Raw genomic sequence first — 15,569 nt, 5'->3', positions numbered from 1 at the left:
TAGGAAAGATGGCACAGTCTACACCACTGCCATGCTGCTTTTCTGAAAGGTAGACATATTATTCTCCTATATATGTAGAGTCTGGCCAAACCGTGGCAACAAACAACACACTGTCACAGCATGTCAGATCTGTACACAGATAGCACAGACACAAGTCATTTATACAATGCTACGCCTTAATCTGTTCATAGGTGCACAAGTCTGGTGCATGGATATCAAACCATCCAGCTATAGCAGCCTGGAGGTTTTCCTTTGAAAAGCAGCACAGTGTGGGGATTTTGGTAGTTTAGCAGTAGCAAGCTGATTGATTAGACACTTAGAAAATGCAGAAAGGTTAGAGGCAAGAAGCTCCAAAGTGAGGTGGAGCACTTAGCATCTATGTGGTGCTTGAGACCCAGGGAAGAGCTGTACAACCTAAACTGGGTCTAGGCTTGGCAACAAAACATGCTCTGTGGCCTTCAGACCTTCCACAGGTCAAGTCTATGAAAGGCTTAAAGTTTTTGAAGATAATCCAAGTCCTGCTTTTCCTTTCAGGCTCCTGCTTAATGCCATACACAGATTTCTAGGTGTTTTCAAGGGCACCATACTACCCTTCCACCTACGTCAGGTCTAGCGGTGTGACCTTTTGGAGCAGCCCCACGTGGCTGTGGGTGCCAGTGTTGCTCGGGCGTTCATTGCCTGCACCTGGCACCCGCTGCAGACCTGCCCTGCCCTTCCCACACCCCTGGGACCAGGTGGCAGCAATTGACCCTACCCCACACGCCATCACACCCTGGCTGGCAGCTGGGAGTAAGCCCAGGCAGGTCTCCTCATGTTTTGGCTGAGTCTTAGCACTGTCTGGAGATTCTCTCTAGGGAACTGATGGCAGAGGCAAAGAAAGTAATCCTGCTTACTGTGTGACCTGGAAAAATCAAACCTTTCCACCAAGGTCTCCTCTTTTGTTGAAAGGTTTTGTGGGACTTTGCATAAATGGGTGTGCGAGCGGGAAAGGCCTCACTGCAAAGCAGCCCAGCACTACTGGTTCTTCAAATTTAGGAGCTGAGCCCTCTGTGATGGAAGAAAGGTAAGGTGTTTTTTTTTTTTTTTAGGAGAGTGATCTCCCTTTTTGTGATTTACTGACCTGAGTAAAAGAAAACCTAAAAATGACATCTATAGGTTGGCATGGCAAGAAGGAAGGAGAAGTCATGCACTATGTGGATTTATTTATTTTTAATGACAATGATGTTTTCATTTTATCAGCTCCTGCATTAGAAAAGATAGTGTCGCACACTTGCGTATGAAGACTTCACAGCTTGTGCAGGTTGCCTTCCAAAAATCATGGTTCTGTTGTGCTGTTTCAGCTCCTGCTTCTTTGAAGGGTTTTAACATCAGAAAAGACTTGCAATCATTGCAAAGAACAAGGGAAATAGTAATTTGTACTCAGCACTGGGAGCTTTTGCATAGAAAATTTGCACATATGTACGCACATATAAATACACACACACATGTACAAAACTCTGTATACACACACACAGAGGTGCTTTTATACAAGGCAGAAATCCCATTTACAACAGCAGAATTTAATTATACAGCAACACCTATATTAAAAATTAATCAGGTGCCTATTATGTAATTTTTTTATTCAAGTATTCTTCCTGGTACACATCATAGACTCTTAACACCAGAGTTTTCACTTTAAAATTGTGGGATGTTACATTTTCAATTTAAGCAAAACATTACATTGATTAAGTAATGCTACTTAATGGTTAAAACCATACATTTAGACTAAACCTTTTCTTCAAATAATGACTACTTCTTTCTTCTTGTAGTGAATCCTGTATCTGGACTCTTATATTGTACCTTTTAGTAAATAAGCTATAAAACTTCTCCTCCCAGTTCTTAACAACTTAAAAAAAAAAACCTAAAACTTTTTTGAAGGAAAGATACTGCTACAAAAAACATAATTACTGCTTGTTCATATAGCTTCCTTGAATCAAACTGTCAATGAAAATGGCATTTAAAAGCTTTGTTACTTATATTATTAGAAAAACACTAATTCAGTCAGAAATAATTTTTAAATTACTTTGTGCTATGTCTCTTCCAAATTACCAGAATAGGTTTTACTTAGCTCAGCACTATCATTGTAAGAGTTTCTACTTTCCTGAGTGCAGGTTTTGCTTTGCTCAGTGTCATCACTGTAAGACTGTGCCCCTTCCTGACAGCTGGAAACAGCTGCCTTCAGTTTTTCCTCAATTTTATCAGCTGCAGTGCACATTTTAAACTCTCTCAGGCTGCTTATTAGGGTTCCGTAGGCTCCTTTTATCCCATGTCTTTGATACCAGGCTTGAAACAGCTTAATCTTCTGCTCAGATGTATCACTAACGTAATCCCGAACAATTTGATCTATGACAGGTTCTGGTACTTTGTGATTACGAACAAATGTCTTGACTTGTTGGAGCGTCATCTCCCCCACAATATCAGCAACATGGCTGCTCAGGTCAACATCTAGAAGCATAAAAGAAAATTAATGCTCTTGGTACTTTTATCTTACTGGTTTTTGTCATCTGCACTCTGAGTTGATACTTTTCCTATCCAAAACATATTAAGATTCAGGTATTCATGACTCCGTATGTTTTATATGTGATTTTTTTTTACAATGTATAGTGGGTCTGCTTTTACGTTTTCCTACCAAATGCTAGGTAATTCAAATATTTAGGTTTGCATCCATATTGCTTTCTACTGCTTGAAATAGAATCTCCCTTCCCTCTGTAACCTGTTATGTCCTTTTCTGTTATTAAAGTCTGGTCATGCCTCATGTACCTGTTTCGCTCAAAATAGAGTTGGGAAAGGTCTTGGAACAGGACAGGTCTTTTGTTGTGATACAGCCTTGGAGCTTATGTTCTCTTCCTATTGTGTGTTACTACTGTGGATTTGCCCTTGAACAGGTAGGTTTCTTGGCAGTGCTTAATGGCTGGACTTGATGATCTTAAAGGTCCTTTCCAACCGAAAAGATTCTATGATTCTAGGTTTGTGTTTCTGCAACCCCACTGCTGGGTGTGGGACTACTCTATTATCACAATTATCCATGATTCTAGAAATCCAGCTTGCTGCCTCCTAGTGTCTGTACTATGTGCAGAACAGAAATTCACCTGTTGTCAGTTAGTAACTGCTTCCTACAGAACAGAAATTCCTCCTGAGGCAAAATTTTCATGATACCACTGAATGCCTTAATAAGCACAATATGAACTGGCGTTTCGTTAACAAGTGTTCACTGTTGTGCTAGAATGACAGCTCTAGGCAGTGGCAAAGTCTACAGAAGAATACCTGGTTTTAGTGTAGGATTTATTTGTCTGTATTTTTTTTCTTCTACTGAATGTTGAGAAAATACTTGTCTCTTACCTGTGTTTATGAGAGGTACATTCTCCTGAGAAGAGAAGCAAGACAGAAATGAGTAGAAACAAGTTTTGTAGAACGCCTACCTTGTGTAAGAGGATAAACACATTTCATGACACTTGACTTCTGTAATATTCTTTTAGTTTTCTCCATGATTCCCCTGTTCTATGAGCAAGGGAATCAGTTCGGACAGACAGACCTCTTTTGGCTTGGGTAAGCTTGGGGAATCACCTTACAATTGCTATTGCCTAAAAGTATGCATGGGGACAGGTACCCTGGGTCAGTGGAGGCCTGATAATTTAATGAAGTTTTGATCTTGCTCATGTAACTTAGGAAGCACATCAACAAATTCTGAAGAAATAATACAAGGTTTCTCCTACTTCTCCCAAAAGAGTCCTCATGGTGAAATTTACTTCATGTTATAGAAGAGAGGCATGCACATGCTTGGGGAGTCCAGTGTAATTTAAATGAAACAAAGTTCCTTGCATGAAGCTGAGTTTTCTGTGATCTAAGCAACAATACTTACATAAGAAGCCTCTGTTTTGGGGACTACTTCACCTAGGTTCTCCTTGATAGTAAGACCCTTCTGTTTTATCTTATCTGAAACAAAAATGCATTTTTAAAGTCGAGGACAGAGTATATCTCTCCTCTGGTCTTCAAGAATATAATACATCTGAGTAAGCAGCTGAGTATCCTACTCAGAGTATGATAGGATAAGGAATAGGGAATCACTTACAGCAGAATATTGCTCCAGCTATTGCTAATAGCACTGATATAGTTATCAAAGCAGTGGCCCATGATGGCAATCCTGTTTCTGTTGGAACATTGGAAACATTACATGAAAGTTAAGTCAAGAAATGCAATACAGAACCACACTCTAAATTTTAAACAAGATTGCGTCAGATTATAAAAGCCTTTCTGTTGTCTCCTAATGGTAGAAGCTACCTCTGTTGAAGTCTTACTATCATGAATCGCCCCTAAAAAGGAGTAATAGCTCCTACATCTGCACAGTGCCCAAGGGAAAAGAGCAGTCATGCTTCGCAGGTCAGTATAGGGCCCAGAAGATACGGTGCCCTTAGCTGTCAAGAATCACTCTGGGTCATTGTGTAGAACAGTACAATTGCAATACCCTCTCGAAGTACAGCAGATGCTAGACCATGCTTGGTTTTAAAATGGTACCTTTCATTCTGCACACAGTGTCCGAAGTTGAAGTACATTGTTTTTCAATTATGCCATTTTCACATCTGCAGAAAACATGAACAAAAATTATTATGGGATTTGTTTCTCTCTTCATAAACTCTGTCAAGAGAGCAAATAAAAATCTTCTAACACTTTTTATGACCTAAATATTTGATATATCAAGATGTTGGAGTTTGAAATTTAATAGTTATGAAAATGGTATGGAAAGGTAGGGAGAGGAAAAAGGTGCGGAAATGATTTTCTAGATGTAACGGTAGGTCACACAAAGACAATGGGAGAGCTCAGATACTTCATTACATTTTTTGAAAAGTGTATACAAGTTTTTCTGCGTGCCTTTGGAAAGCCTGCATGGATGCAAGTTAAGTTGACTGAGCTAAGACAGCTCAACAAGCTAAGTGCAAAGTATGTTTTTCCTCAGATTATACATGACCTTAGCCTCTGTCTTGAAACTGGCTGGAAAAAAGTGTGTTAACATATGATATTAACAATTTCATATTTAATGACGAAGGCATAAACTTACGTGGTACATGGATCACAGTGCGTACATGGTACAGAAGAATTGCAGAAATGGTTCTTTGCACAGGTGCATTCCGTGTTCTGTGCTGGGGTACAGTTCTTTGCAACCTCCAAACCTAAAATAAATTTCTTGAAGTTTGATAGTTTGAAAAAGTAGGCCTTAAAAGCAGGCCTCTGCTCACAAGCTCTTGTCCTCAGACTTATGTGCTTTTAGCTCTGCCCTTGCTGGCTCTGGTGAGACTTAATTGTAAGAACAACACAGCCTTTACAAGGAGCCCTTCGGCCAGAGTACTGGAGACAGGGAGATGGCAAAGAGACCTCTGCTGCACAAGGGCTCAGAAACCAGCTTACATGATAAAGCACTTGCTAGAAGAGGCCTCATTTGGCACTGCCAAATGTTGTCAGCTTCTTTTTCCCATTCAGAAGTGTAAAGCCAGAAGGAAACTCGTAAGATCACATAGGCCATCACCCTGCTTGATGTCAGAGACAGGTTCTTTACTCTCCCTGACAGACAAGTTTTACCTCTTCTTGAGGACCTCCAGTGGTGAGGAATTCTACTCTCTCTTTTTAGCTAACATATTCCCTGCTTAAGTATCAAAAGAAGTGAATTAATTTTCTCCTATCCTCAGTGTATATGATGAAGCTATCTCCATCTATGAAAAATTATTTCTCAATTAAAAAGTACTAGAATTATCTACCTACTATGAAAGCTGTTTTCATAGGCATATAGGAATAGAAGTGAATTTTTGAGTTATCACATTCAGTGCCCTGACGTAACAGGAAACCATTTTCTCTTTCATAATATTTGATGAAGCTCTACTGTGAAAACAGTGCTGAAGCCATTCATGGAAATATCAAACACGAATGATCCTAAGAATTGTTCTCATAGAACTTCAGTAGTAATTTTCCTCCTGCCTAATGTTTTCTACTGACTTCTCTTCAACTACATTATTGTCCATGGTGTAATATGATTAGTCATCCCGTTACCTTCTTTCCCCTTCAGTTTAACTAATACTTTCCTTTGTGGCACTGTACAAAATGCTGGATTGTTTTGCTGTACTCAACTTCATTACCCATTCAAAAAAGCTTCTTATAATAGCTAATGAGAGGAAAATTTTCTATGCATGTGGAGGTGTTACAGGAAGTGGAAAGCACTAAAGATTGATATTCCACCAGTGATCTGAGTACAACCATATTGGAGTTAAGAGCTGTCTCTCTGCTCACCAAACTCAATATTGGATATGAGGAATGCAGAACTGTCATTCCCTAAATCCAGGTATATTAGAACTACAGGACATCTGTTGGAACTGCTAGAAGATCAATTTAATAGATTTAAAAACCAAAAAGTCTATGATAGATATTTATGCAACAGGTAGTGAATTTCTGGAACCTAGTGTCCCCCAGCAGGTTCACGCACAAAGGGCTCATAAATGGATACTAAAATGACTAAGTAGGGATGGACCTTCTAATGTAATTTCCCACACCTGTGGATGCTGGTAGCCTTTGCAGGGAACAAACCACAGAAAGCAGAGAGGTTGGTTTGTGTTTTCTCTAAATAGCATCTCTCGCCTCCTCTGCTGAATGCAGAGTGCTGGGGCAGGTGTCACTGGCCTGACCCAGCAGGGCATGCCTCATAGTCTCATAATTTGATCCTATAGCCGACACAGCATCTCAAATGTATAAAAGACATCACTCTGTCAGCTCCAGAAATTTTAAATAATATTATTAATTACATGAAAGACTACAAAGAAACCATGGGGAATTCTCCCACCCCTGCTTCTTATAACACCCCTCTTTTAAATAGAGGGTGAAGAAGAGAGAGCTTTTCTTCCTTGACTCTAACCAGTTTGTATAGGGTCTGCTTTGCAAGGGCTGCTTTGGCTGAGCTGAGCTAGTTATAGGGAGAAATAATGGACTGACATAGCTTGCTCTTCTTCCTATTTTGTGCCTGACGAAAGGGAACTGGGGGATAAACTTAAGACTTTGTCATGAATTCCTTCATGTACTACCACTAAAACATTTTAATCTGCATGCTACCCACTATTCAGGGATTGTGGAGACTTTTCAGTCAAACCCTGTATCAAAAAAAGAGTTTTTGCTAGAGTTGCTATTTCTATAGACATACCGAATGTGCTGTCACATGAAGAGCATCTCAAACACTCATCCAAATCATTGACATGATCCATGTACTCCTTTCCATTTTCACATGGAACACAGTGTGCGCTAATATCTGTTGGGCAGCTGGTATTTTTAACAAAACCTGTAGAGACAGAAAAACAAGAATTAGGATTTGCAATACCTTTGGACAGAAGCCATCAGCTCTAAGACCTATGTCAGACTTTCTTTTTAATCCCTAATACTTTTTGATTGACAAATATGGACAGAATCTATACTCTTTGTGCATACATATACGCTCCTCAGGAATGAAGTATACGTAAGATCTGATTATTCCCCCTCTTCCTTCAATTTAGGACTGAAGGAGAACACGCCAAACAAAACTGTACATGCAAAACTGGAAAACCCGTGAATATATGGAGTCTTGTAGGCAAAAGCTTGTGCTTGCAGTTTTTAAACCTCTTTCCAAGATGTGTATGTAATTCTTAGTTTTTTGGTGACAATCATGTTATGTGAGAACTACTATCTGTAGTGAAGAGTTATTGGTGCACTGAGCTCAAGAAATACTTCTGAAGAGTCTGATGTCCTGTAACAGAGAAAGATACAGCTAGAATGAATCATTGCATCCAGGAAACCACAGCAAGCCACTTAGCTATCCCAGCACAAAGCAATTGTGTATGTTGTCTTAATGACTTTTCAACACAGTCTTATAATGATACTCACCACGTTGACATTTCTTGCAACACTTAACATCTAAATTGTATTCATCCAGCTTACACTTAATTTCCCTCTTAGCAATGATCCTCCTTGTAATTAATTTATTGTGCACTGTATGTATTAGAGCTTCAGTATTATTTTTGCACTGTGTTTCAATAATTAAGACAACCACCTAGGGGAGAAGAACAGCAAGTTATACATAAAAAATGTCAATGACTGTAGGTATGTTTTACTACTAGCACAGTTACATCAGTACCGTTACTCTCTTGCTAAACACATTGATATTCACCCCCTTATTAAAGTTGTTCATTACTTCAGAAGAGTTAATGGACAATGAGGACACACACTAGATTTAATGCTATCAACCCTACCACTACAAGTACTGATCATTTGAACATTAGTGCTTGAGAACAGGCCCATATGTCTGAGTTGTAACAGATGACCTCATATGCCTGATTATAGTGCAAAGCAAGGGAACTCCCAGTATTTTCTTGAAAAACCTTCTCTGCCTCAGATCGCTATGCCTAAATCTGCCCTTTCTTAGCCAGTAATAGTAATCTTCCATAGAGAACTTCCTTAATTCAAATGTTATCTTTCTTAATTTCTTGATGCACCTCTGAAGAATAAAAAAATTGAATGTTTTAATCTCGGCCAAAACCACCTGATTTCTAAAATGCTCTTGTTCTCACTTTGTTTCCCAATTCAGTTATTTTTCTCTTAGTAGATGATGCCTATATATTCCTGAAAGAAGTATCACTTTCCTTTCAAATTAATTTACACCCTGATCCATTTATTTGAATGCACTGTCCAGTTAAATTGCATAGTGCTTGTTTTTTCATTTTTTTTCCAGTTACTAGTGAGTAGTAACTTTACTAGCTGTCACTGTCCTGCCTTTTTTCATGATTATAAGAAAGCACTGTGGACCAGAGGGCAAGCCATTCTTTTTTCCTATTTTGGGAGTAAGGTGGGGAAATGAAAAGGATAGATCTGCTATAGTTTGCCTTCCTCTTGGTAATGGTTTTTGGGGAATTCTGTATATACTTGGGATGCACTAAGTATGAGATGTCTATATAATGGAGCTATGTAATGCTTGTTGGCTGGAGAACTAGATTCCCTCCTAGAAATATTATTATGCAGGACAGCCTGCCTTTACTTAACCTAGTTTCTCCTGGTAAATTCTGAGTGATTTGAACTTGGAGTGAAACTGCTTGGATGCTGACTGTAACTTTAGTTAGATGCAGAAAACTTCAATTATCTTAAATATTAACTTACTAAAAAATGGGTTTGGATTTCAAACTGGGCTCTCAAGTGAAGGAAGTGTTATCTGTGGCTAATTAATTGACGTAACCAATATGACCACTGTCTGCTGACTTCTACAAGTAGCCACTTCTTTTGATCCTCTAGTCTATTCAGAGACAGGAAGGTGAAAAGCATTTTCTTTCCTTAGCAGCCATCTGCTTTAAAATGTATATGTTAGTTACTAGACTGAAATGAAGAAGGCCTTTCTTTGCACCTGGAGTAGAAGTTTCAGCTGCTGAAAAAGCAGTTTAGCACTTGAGAAACTGTGGATACGGATGCTTGGCCCATCACTATCCCCATTCAGCACTCTGACTCTTTTCCTTTGCTGCCAAAGCTTTGAGGGTGCTCTTCTCTGAATCCCAGTGTAATGGTGTTAAAGGGGTAAAGTTAATGTAATGCCTTAACAGAAGCTGTCAAATCGATGTGCCAAATTAGTGTCATTTGTTTTCCTTCTGCCTGGGAGAACCGTCTCACTAAAACTGGGATAGAAAATCTGATTTAAAAAATAATTACTAAAATGTAGTCAGGGACGTACAGGGATGTCCAGTCTGGTTTGGCTTTCCCTGAAGCAGGGTGAAGCCCTGCATCTCCATTGCTTCTCTGGCACATGTTGGACTGGGCCGAGGGAGGGGACAGTCACAGGACAACACCGGGGGCATGTGCGTTGCCCCGGTTCTCGGAGCTGGAGGATCGTGACATCCCAACCAGCCTGCCCACCATGAGGCCCTGGCTAGCAGAAGGGTCTGAAAGCAAGGCGGTTGGTGGGGCAGGGAGGCCCTGAGGCAGCACGATGGATCTCTGGCCATCCCAGGAAAGCTAACGGTGCCAAAAGGCTTCCAGCCCTGAAGGAGGGTGGCAGGCCAACGCAAACGCTGCTCGTGGCGTGAGGAAGTCGGTGGGGAAATGACTCCTTCATCTCCCCACGCTGATGGAGGAACCGTGACAGCGGGGCGAGCGAGGAGCGCGGCAGCAGCCCCACCGCCCGCTCCCTGCCGCGCTCGAACACCGCAGCTGACGCTCGGATGAACCTGCCCTGGCTCGGTGGTGCTCACCCCACTGCGAGGGCCCGGCTCCCTCCTCCTCGCCTGCTCTCACAGCTGCGCCTGGCAAAGCTCTGCACCCACAGGGATGCTCTCCATCCCAAACATCCCCTTTTTAGAGCAGAGAAGTCAAGCTATTTTTTGGAGGGAAAAAAAAGAAGACCCCGGGCAACAGTAGAGAGAAGAGGGAGAGTGAAGATAACCACAGCCCTAGTGCACCCACAAACAGTACCTAGGCATGGCAGAGAAACTGAATGGCACTGGCGAAGCACAGAGCAGGCACAAAGAAAGAAAACATGCAGAGTCGTGCAGAAAACGGGATATAATGAAAGAAGGAAACATCTTTCTAAATTATTAATATCAGTAAAATGTAGCTGAGTTTCTCTTTGTGTTTACTGAACGCCTGCAATCACAGCGCGTGCACAGACACAGCCTTCCCTCACGCGAACAAACCTCTCTGCCTCACGCTTTTATATAAACAAGCTACGCTGATACAGTGAGGGGGTACAGAAACATAACACTTTTTGATGGAAGTCCTCGTCTGTCACTCATGGAGATGAACTTCCTGGCACACTTACAAGAAGTGGGGATAACTTCTCAGAATTTGATATTCAAGCAGCACCAAACACCTACATTGGTTCCACTCACAGGGATGTCTTACACCGCCTTCCTGTACCAGGAATAACGAGAAAACTGTGGCGATTTATAGCTTTCAAACAACACCCTAAGTTTTTTAAACTTCTTTTCTCCTCCCAGATTTGGACCCTCTTCAAAGCAATCCATTTGCTATAGAGCAATTTCAATATGTCTTATAGGAAAAAAAAGTTAGTCATTTAGCTTCTTGCGCACACCTTACTTTCCTTGCTGTCACTGAGCAGCGAGTACTAATAGCAGAAAGGAAGCACTTTAGGGGTTTTCACAGAGGTAGGGGTGATAGGTGCTTTCTTGTGATGTGTATGTTCAAACAGCAGCTGCTCGTTTTCAGCCTAAAATGACTCACAGAAACTCTCTTCTACCTTTCTCATCTTAACCTAAAAAACAGCCATCATATCTAAACTGAAGACTTAGATTGAACTGAGCAGTCAATGGGAATAAATAAATCAATTGGGGATATCTAACCTTAGCAGAATCTATAAAAATTGTCACATCACCCCAAATTTTTTGTTTTCTCTCCTTTTGCATTGCCCAGGCATTTAAGAGACCTTTCTACCTCCTTGTCTTTTGCTCCTAGAGAGTCCTCCAAAATGCTTTCACCAACAGGCATCTTCTAAGGAGACTTAGAAAACCTGTTTTCATCTGTGGCAGAGTGACAGGAGCTTTAGTTTCTTTGAAAACCTGTGTGATTTTGGGGATTCTCAGCCCTCCAATTCTTCCTGTATCAGAAAATTCTTCAAAACAGGTCAACTTCCTTCATCTGGAAAGGATGTTTCAGCACCTACCTATGGGAATGTAATCTCAGCTTTGGAAGTGTGTGAACGTGTTATTTGCATACAGGAATTTTTAAAGCTTTACAACTTTTAACCCTGAGAAAAAAAATGTCTCTGCTTTCTCCTGTTATCTTTATAATACACTTTATTTTTAGCAAATAGCTTCTCCCATTTCTAATCCATAGATGCCTACGCATGAGAAGGCTGATGCCTTCAGAATTTAGTGGCCTTTTTTTTTCCAGTCCACATTTGTTGCATGGGGCAATGTGCATGAGCTCATCAGCGGCTTTCTAAGTGTTAAAAAAGGGGGGAGAGAGGATTTTTCTTGCTTTTTTGCGTAGTGGGAGCTGAGAAAAACCTTATCTCATTTTCTAAGTTTTGATTTGCTTCTTGTACTTTTGACAAATGGTTGCTAGAGTTAGCTCCATTTTAATACAGTTTTCTATGCAATTAATCTCCTTTGTGTTAATCCTGTCAGGATGGCTTTTTCAAAGAGTAAGTAATTTCACACTGCTTGTTAAGAGGATTCTCTACTCCAATTCTTTTACAATGATAAGTAATTTCTCCTTCCAATATCTCCAGTATCATTTTTCCCCCATCTCTTTTTTTTTTTCCCCCCACTAAGGCATAAGTTGATAGTTAGCACCAAAATAACCACTAAAAAAAGTGTTCTAAAATCTGTTATGAGAAGGACAAAAAGAATTCAGTTTCATTTTCTGAAGCCCAGCAATGGGAGTTGGTATTTCCCCACAACTAGAAGCATCCTGATCTTCTTAAATTTCAAGTGAGATGCATGTGTTCAGTGCCTGTGAGAGTAAGAAGCCCCAGTTACTGTCCAGTGTCTTAAAATAGTCGCTGTCCAAATTAAATCCATTACTATTTCTCAGCTGACTCACATGCAAATTATGGCAATATATTGAGGGGTGGGGGTTGTACGGTTGGTTATTTTGTTTGGTGTTTTTTTTTTAATTTTGGTTTTTAGGAGTACTGTACTAATGAACACCTAATAAACACTATACAATTTCGGAGAGCTGGAGCAATATTAGCAGCTCCCACCTCACTTTGATGATGTTGTGGCTAAGGATGAATAAGAGCTGGACAAGAGCTGGACAGCATAGGAATTCAGCAATTCTTCCCCTTTTTCCTTCTATAACACAATACAGTTTTCTTGTTGGCACTTTGTTCACTGAGTTGCCTTAAAGACAAAGGCAGTTAACTGTGGAAACGTGAGCAGACAAATGTTTCCAGAATTGTGGCCCTTATACTTTTCACTTGCGTCTTGGGTCATCCCATGACTTTATGGCTGTTTATACATATACATTTAAATGTGGGCATTAGTTGTCTGGGAAGTGAGAAAGAAGGATCAGTGCAGTAATGCAGGAGTCCTGTTTTCAAAGGTATGTCTTCTAAATCTCCAGAAAACTGCCTGCTCTGTAGTCATATCAGATAATTACAAAATATTTAGATAACACTTCACTCTCTTAAGATGGCCTGTTCCTTTAGAGTGTGTCTCTGAGTGGTATGTGGTTTTGCGGCTTGTTCTACAGGGTAAAGTTAGATGTTTTCTAACTATGTAGGCCATTGCTATTTTGCATGACTATCCCTGCAACTGCTTCTACTTTAGTGCAACATGGAGTTGCTTGCAAAACTGAGGTCTCATTCAACAAACTAATGTTCTGGTTTAATCAAATTAGCATGTCAAACACTGCCCAGGTTTATTGATTTATAAGTAGTGGAACCACATGCTAATTAAAAAAAAAAAAACATAATTTTTTAAAAATAGAATCTATGTGGGAGTGCCACAGTCTTTCTAAGGGGTACTGAAATTTGGAAACAAGTGGAAAATAAGAATAGGAATTACATTTATTCTCTGGGAGCAGTGTGATAAGAGAAAGTATTTTTTACCTTAATTTATATTCTGAATAGTTCTAAGGTACTGAGCTAGACTGACATTTCTGCTAGTTGTTTGCTGCTCCTGTACAGGAATAGACAATATACACTTCTTTCAGCAGATTAAAATCCTTCTTTGTATTTAACTGTGCTCTGGTGCTCTGCAGGGGCATGGATATAACCCTCTGAATCACTTAAAATAGTTTACTATATGATATATAGTAAATCAGATCATAATTTGAATAGTTTTCACCTTAACATCTGGTTTTAGCCTGCCAAACCCCAAAGCAAACTGCATTCATTAGCAATGTAACCACACTGTGAAGAGACTTTGAATGTGAACTCCAATGACTTCTCTCTGAAATAGGTGAGAATTGGGTCTGGGGAAGCAATGCATACTGCATCCACGCTTCCAGGCAGGTCACGTCTCTGCTATGCAGCAGGGTTTACTGCCACCGGCCTCATCCCCATGATCCTCTCCTGGGCTCTTGGAGCAGGGCTGCCTCAGGCAGCTCTGCCAGGGCGCAGGCAGAGCCAGTGCATCTGCACCTCCACAGGTCTCCTGCCCAGGAGCTTGCTGCCACTACAGCTCTTTGGGCTAAGGCACCTGTACCAGTGGAGGTCCGTGTGCTGCAGACACTGAAACACTTACTTACCTCTCTTGTTGACAATAGCCCTTCAAAATGAGTGTTTGCGAAGGTAACTTCACTGATAGCAAAGTTAGACACGTGACCTAAGCTCTGAAGCTGCAGAGACTCATACTGTGCATGGGAGATGATTCAGGCAAGAAAGCAAGGCCCTGCCCTGCTTCCAGTAAATGCTGCACTTCATGCCGCTGGGCTTGGCTATTTCTCTAGCTACGCCTGGGTCACAGTCAGTAGTGGTTCAAAACTCCTCCGCCACAGGCATTCGCTTTTGTGTTGCTTTACCAGATCACTTTGTTACAGATCCCTGAAGTGTTGTGCAAGTCCCCTTTCCTAACGTAGTCTTTGCCCGGGCAGATACCCGGCCACAGATCTAACTGTGCTGTCTATGCACGGACGCTGGACCTGCCTCGCCAGCCTCTCCGGCTGGGTCTGGGTGGCTGCAGACAGAGGCCAACGCCAGCTGTCCCTGGGTGCCCCGTAGCTATCGCACACGACCCGGTGTCCCTGACAGCCGCCTGCATCCATCCCCCTTTTCTTTCCCTCTGCTTTTCCACAACGCCCACTTCCCTCCACCTGGCACCCGAAGAAGTGACTGTAAAATCATAAAGTGCCTGAACTTGAAGGTGGGGGTTTTAAAGGAGGAAAAGAAAATCGCCTCAGTGAATTTGTTGATATATCGGAAAAGAAGTGTGTTGCGACCGGCGGCCATCAGAAGCGGGCAGCGCCCGGCTGCGGCTGTCCCCGGCCGGGGCCGGCCCCGCCGCCGGCTGCCCAGCGCCAGCCCGGCCCGCCGCCCCGCCCGCATCCCGAGCGCTGGGCCCGCTCACCCGCCCGGGCAGACACTTACGAGGAGCAGGGGAAGGAGTCCCCGGGTCATGCCGCCGCTGCCCAGCGTTGTCCGGCACCCTCCGGCGAAGCGAAAGCGGCCCGTCCCGCCGCGGCCCCGGGCAGCCTGCTCCTGCCTGCGCCTTGCCCATGCCCGGCTCCTCCCATGTTGGTAAACACGACGCGGGCCCTCCCCCGGCACGGCACGGCCCGGCCCGGCCCAGCGCTGGGGGGGCGCGGAGGGGCCGGCAGCGGGCAGAGCTGCCCCTTCCCCGCCCCGCCCGCTGGTGCCCGCAGCCAGCCTCGGACAGAGGCTTCCGCCCCCGCGTCACCCCGTGGGCGTGGGACGGACACGGTTCCTCCCGCGGGCAGCCGCCGGCTCTCTGCGCCGAGCTCCCCCCTGTGAAACGCCGGCCTCTCTTGGGTGTCGCGGGCACCATGCTCCCCACGGGGGTGTTAAGTGTTTGGGCTGTCCCGGGGTCGGGTGCGCCCGCTTGGCAGCTTGTGGATGCCAGGCACGG

At 42.5% G+C, this 15,569-nt stretch overlaps 1 protein-coding gene across 1 annotated transcript; it reads right to left on the bottom strand.

Annotated features, from left to right (window-relative positions):
* Positions 1–1,187: 1,187 nt before the first annotated feature.
* On the bottom strand, positions 1,188–15,198 carry FAS (Fas cell surface death receptor). Its single transcript, XM_068398723.1, has 9 exons — positions 15,071–15,198; positions 7,927–8,092; positions 7,214–7,348; positions 5,093–5,204; positions 4,552–4,616; positions 4,109–4,186; positions 3,899–3,972; positions 3,379–3,403; positions 1,188–2,484 (listed from the first exon to the last, which is right to left on the bottom strand). The coding sequence occupies exons 1-9, from the start codon at positions 15,098–15,100 to the stop codon at positions 2,069–2,071; spliced, it is 1,101 nt and encodes a 366-aa protein (XP_068254824.1). The 5' UTR covers positions 15,101–15,198; the 3' UTR covers positions 1,188–2,068.
* Positions 15,199–15,569: the final 371 nt, after the last annotated feature.

The sequence above is a fragment of the Nyctibius grandis genome, chromosome 4, assembly GCF_013368605.1.
Source record: "Nyctibius grandis isolate bNycGra1 chromosome 4, bNycGra1.pri, whole genome shotgun sequence".
NCBI classification, from domain to species: Eukaryota; Metazoa; Chordata; class Aves; order Nyctibiiformes; family Nyctibiidae; genus Nyctibius; species Nyctibius grandis.
Note: the sequence above shows the minus strand (reverse complement) of the source record. Positions and strands in the feature narration are given on the sequence as shown.

Bases quoted from the DNA above. Each gene is read 5' to 3' on its own strand.
- FAS (XM_068398723.1), bottom strand. From the start codon at position 15,100: ATGACCCGGGGACTCCTTCCCCTGCTCCTC. The intron at 4,617-5,092 runs GTAAGTTTATGC...TGTTTTCTGCAG, and splicing joins CACTGTGATCCATGTACCAC to ATGTGAAAATGGCATAATTG. The intron at 4,187-4,551 runs GTACCATTTTAA...ATGTTCCAACAG, and splicing joins CACTGTGTGCAGAATGAAAG to AAACAGGATTGCCATCATGG.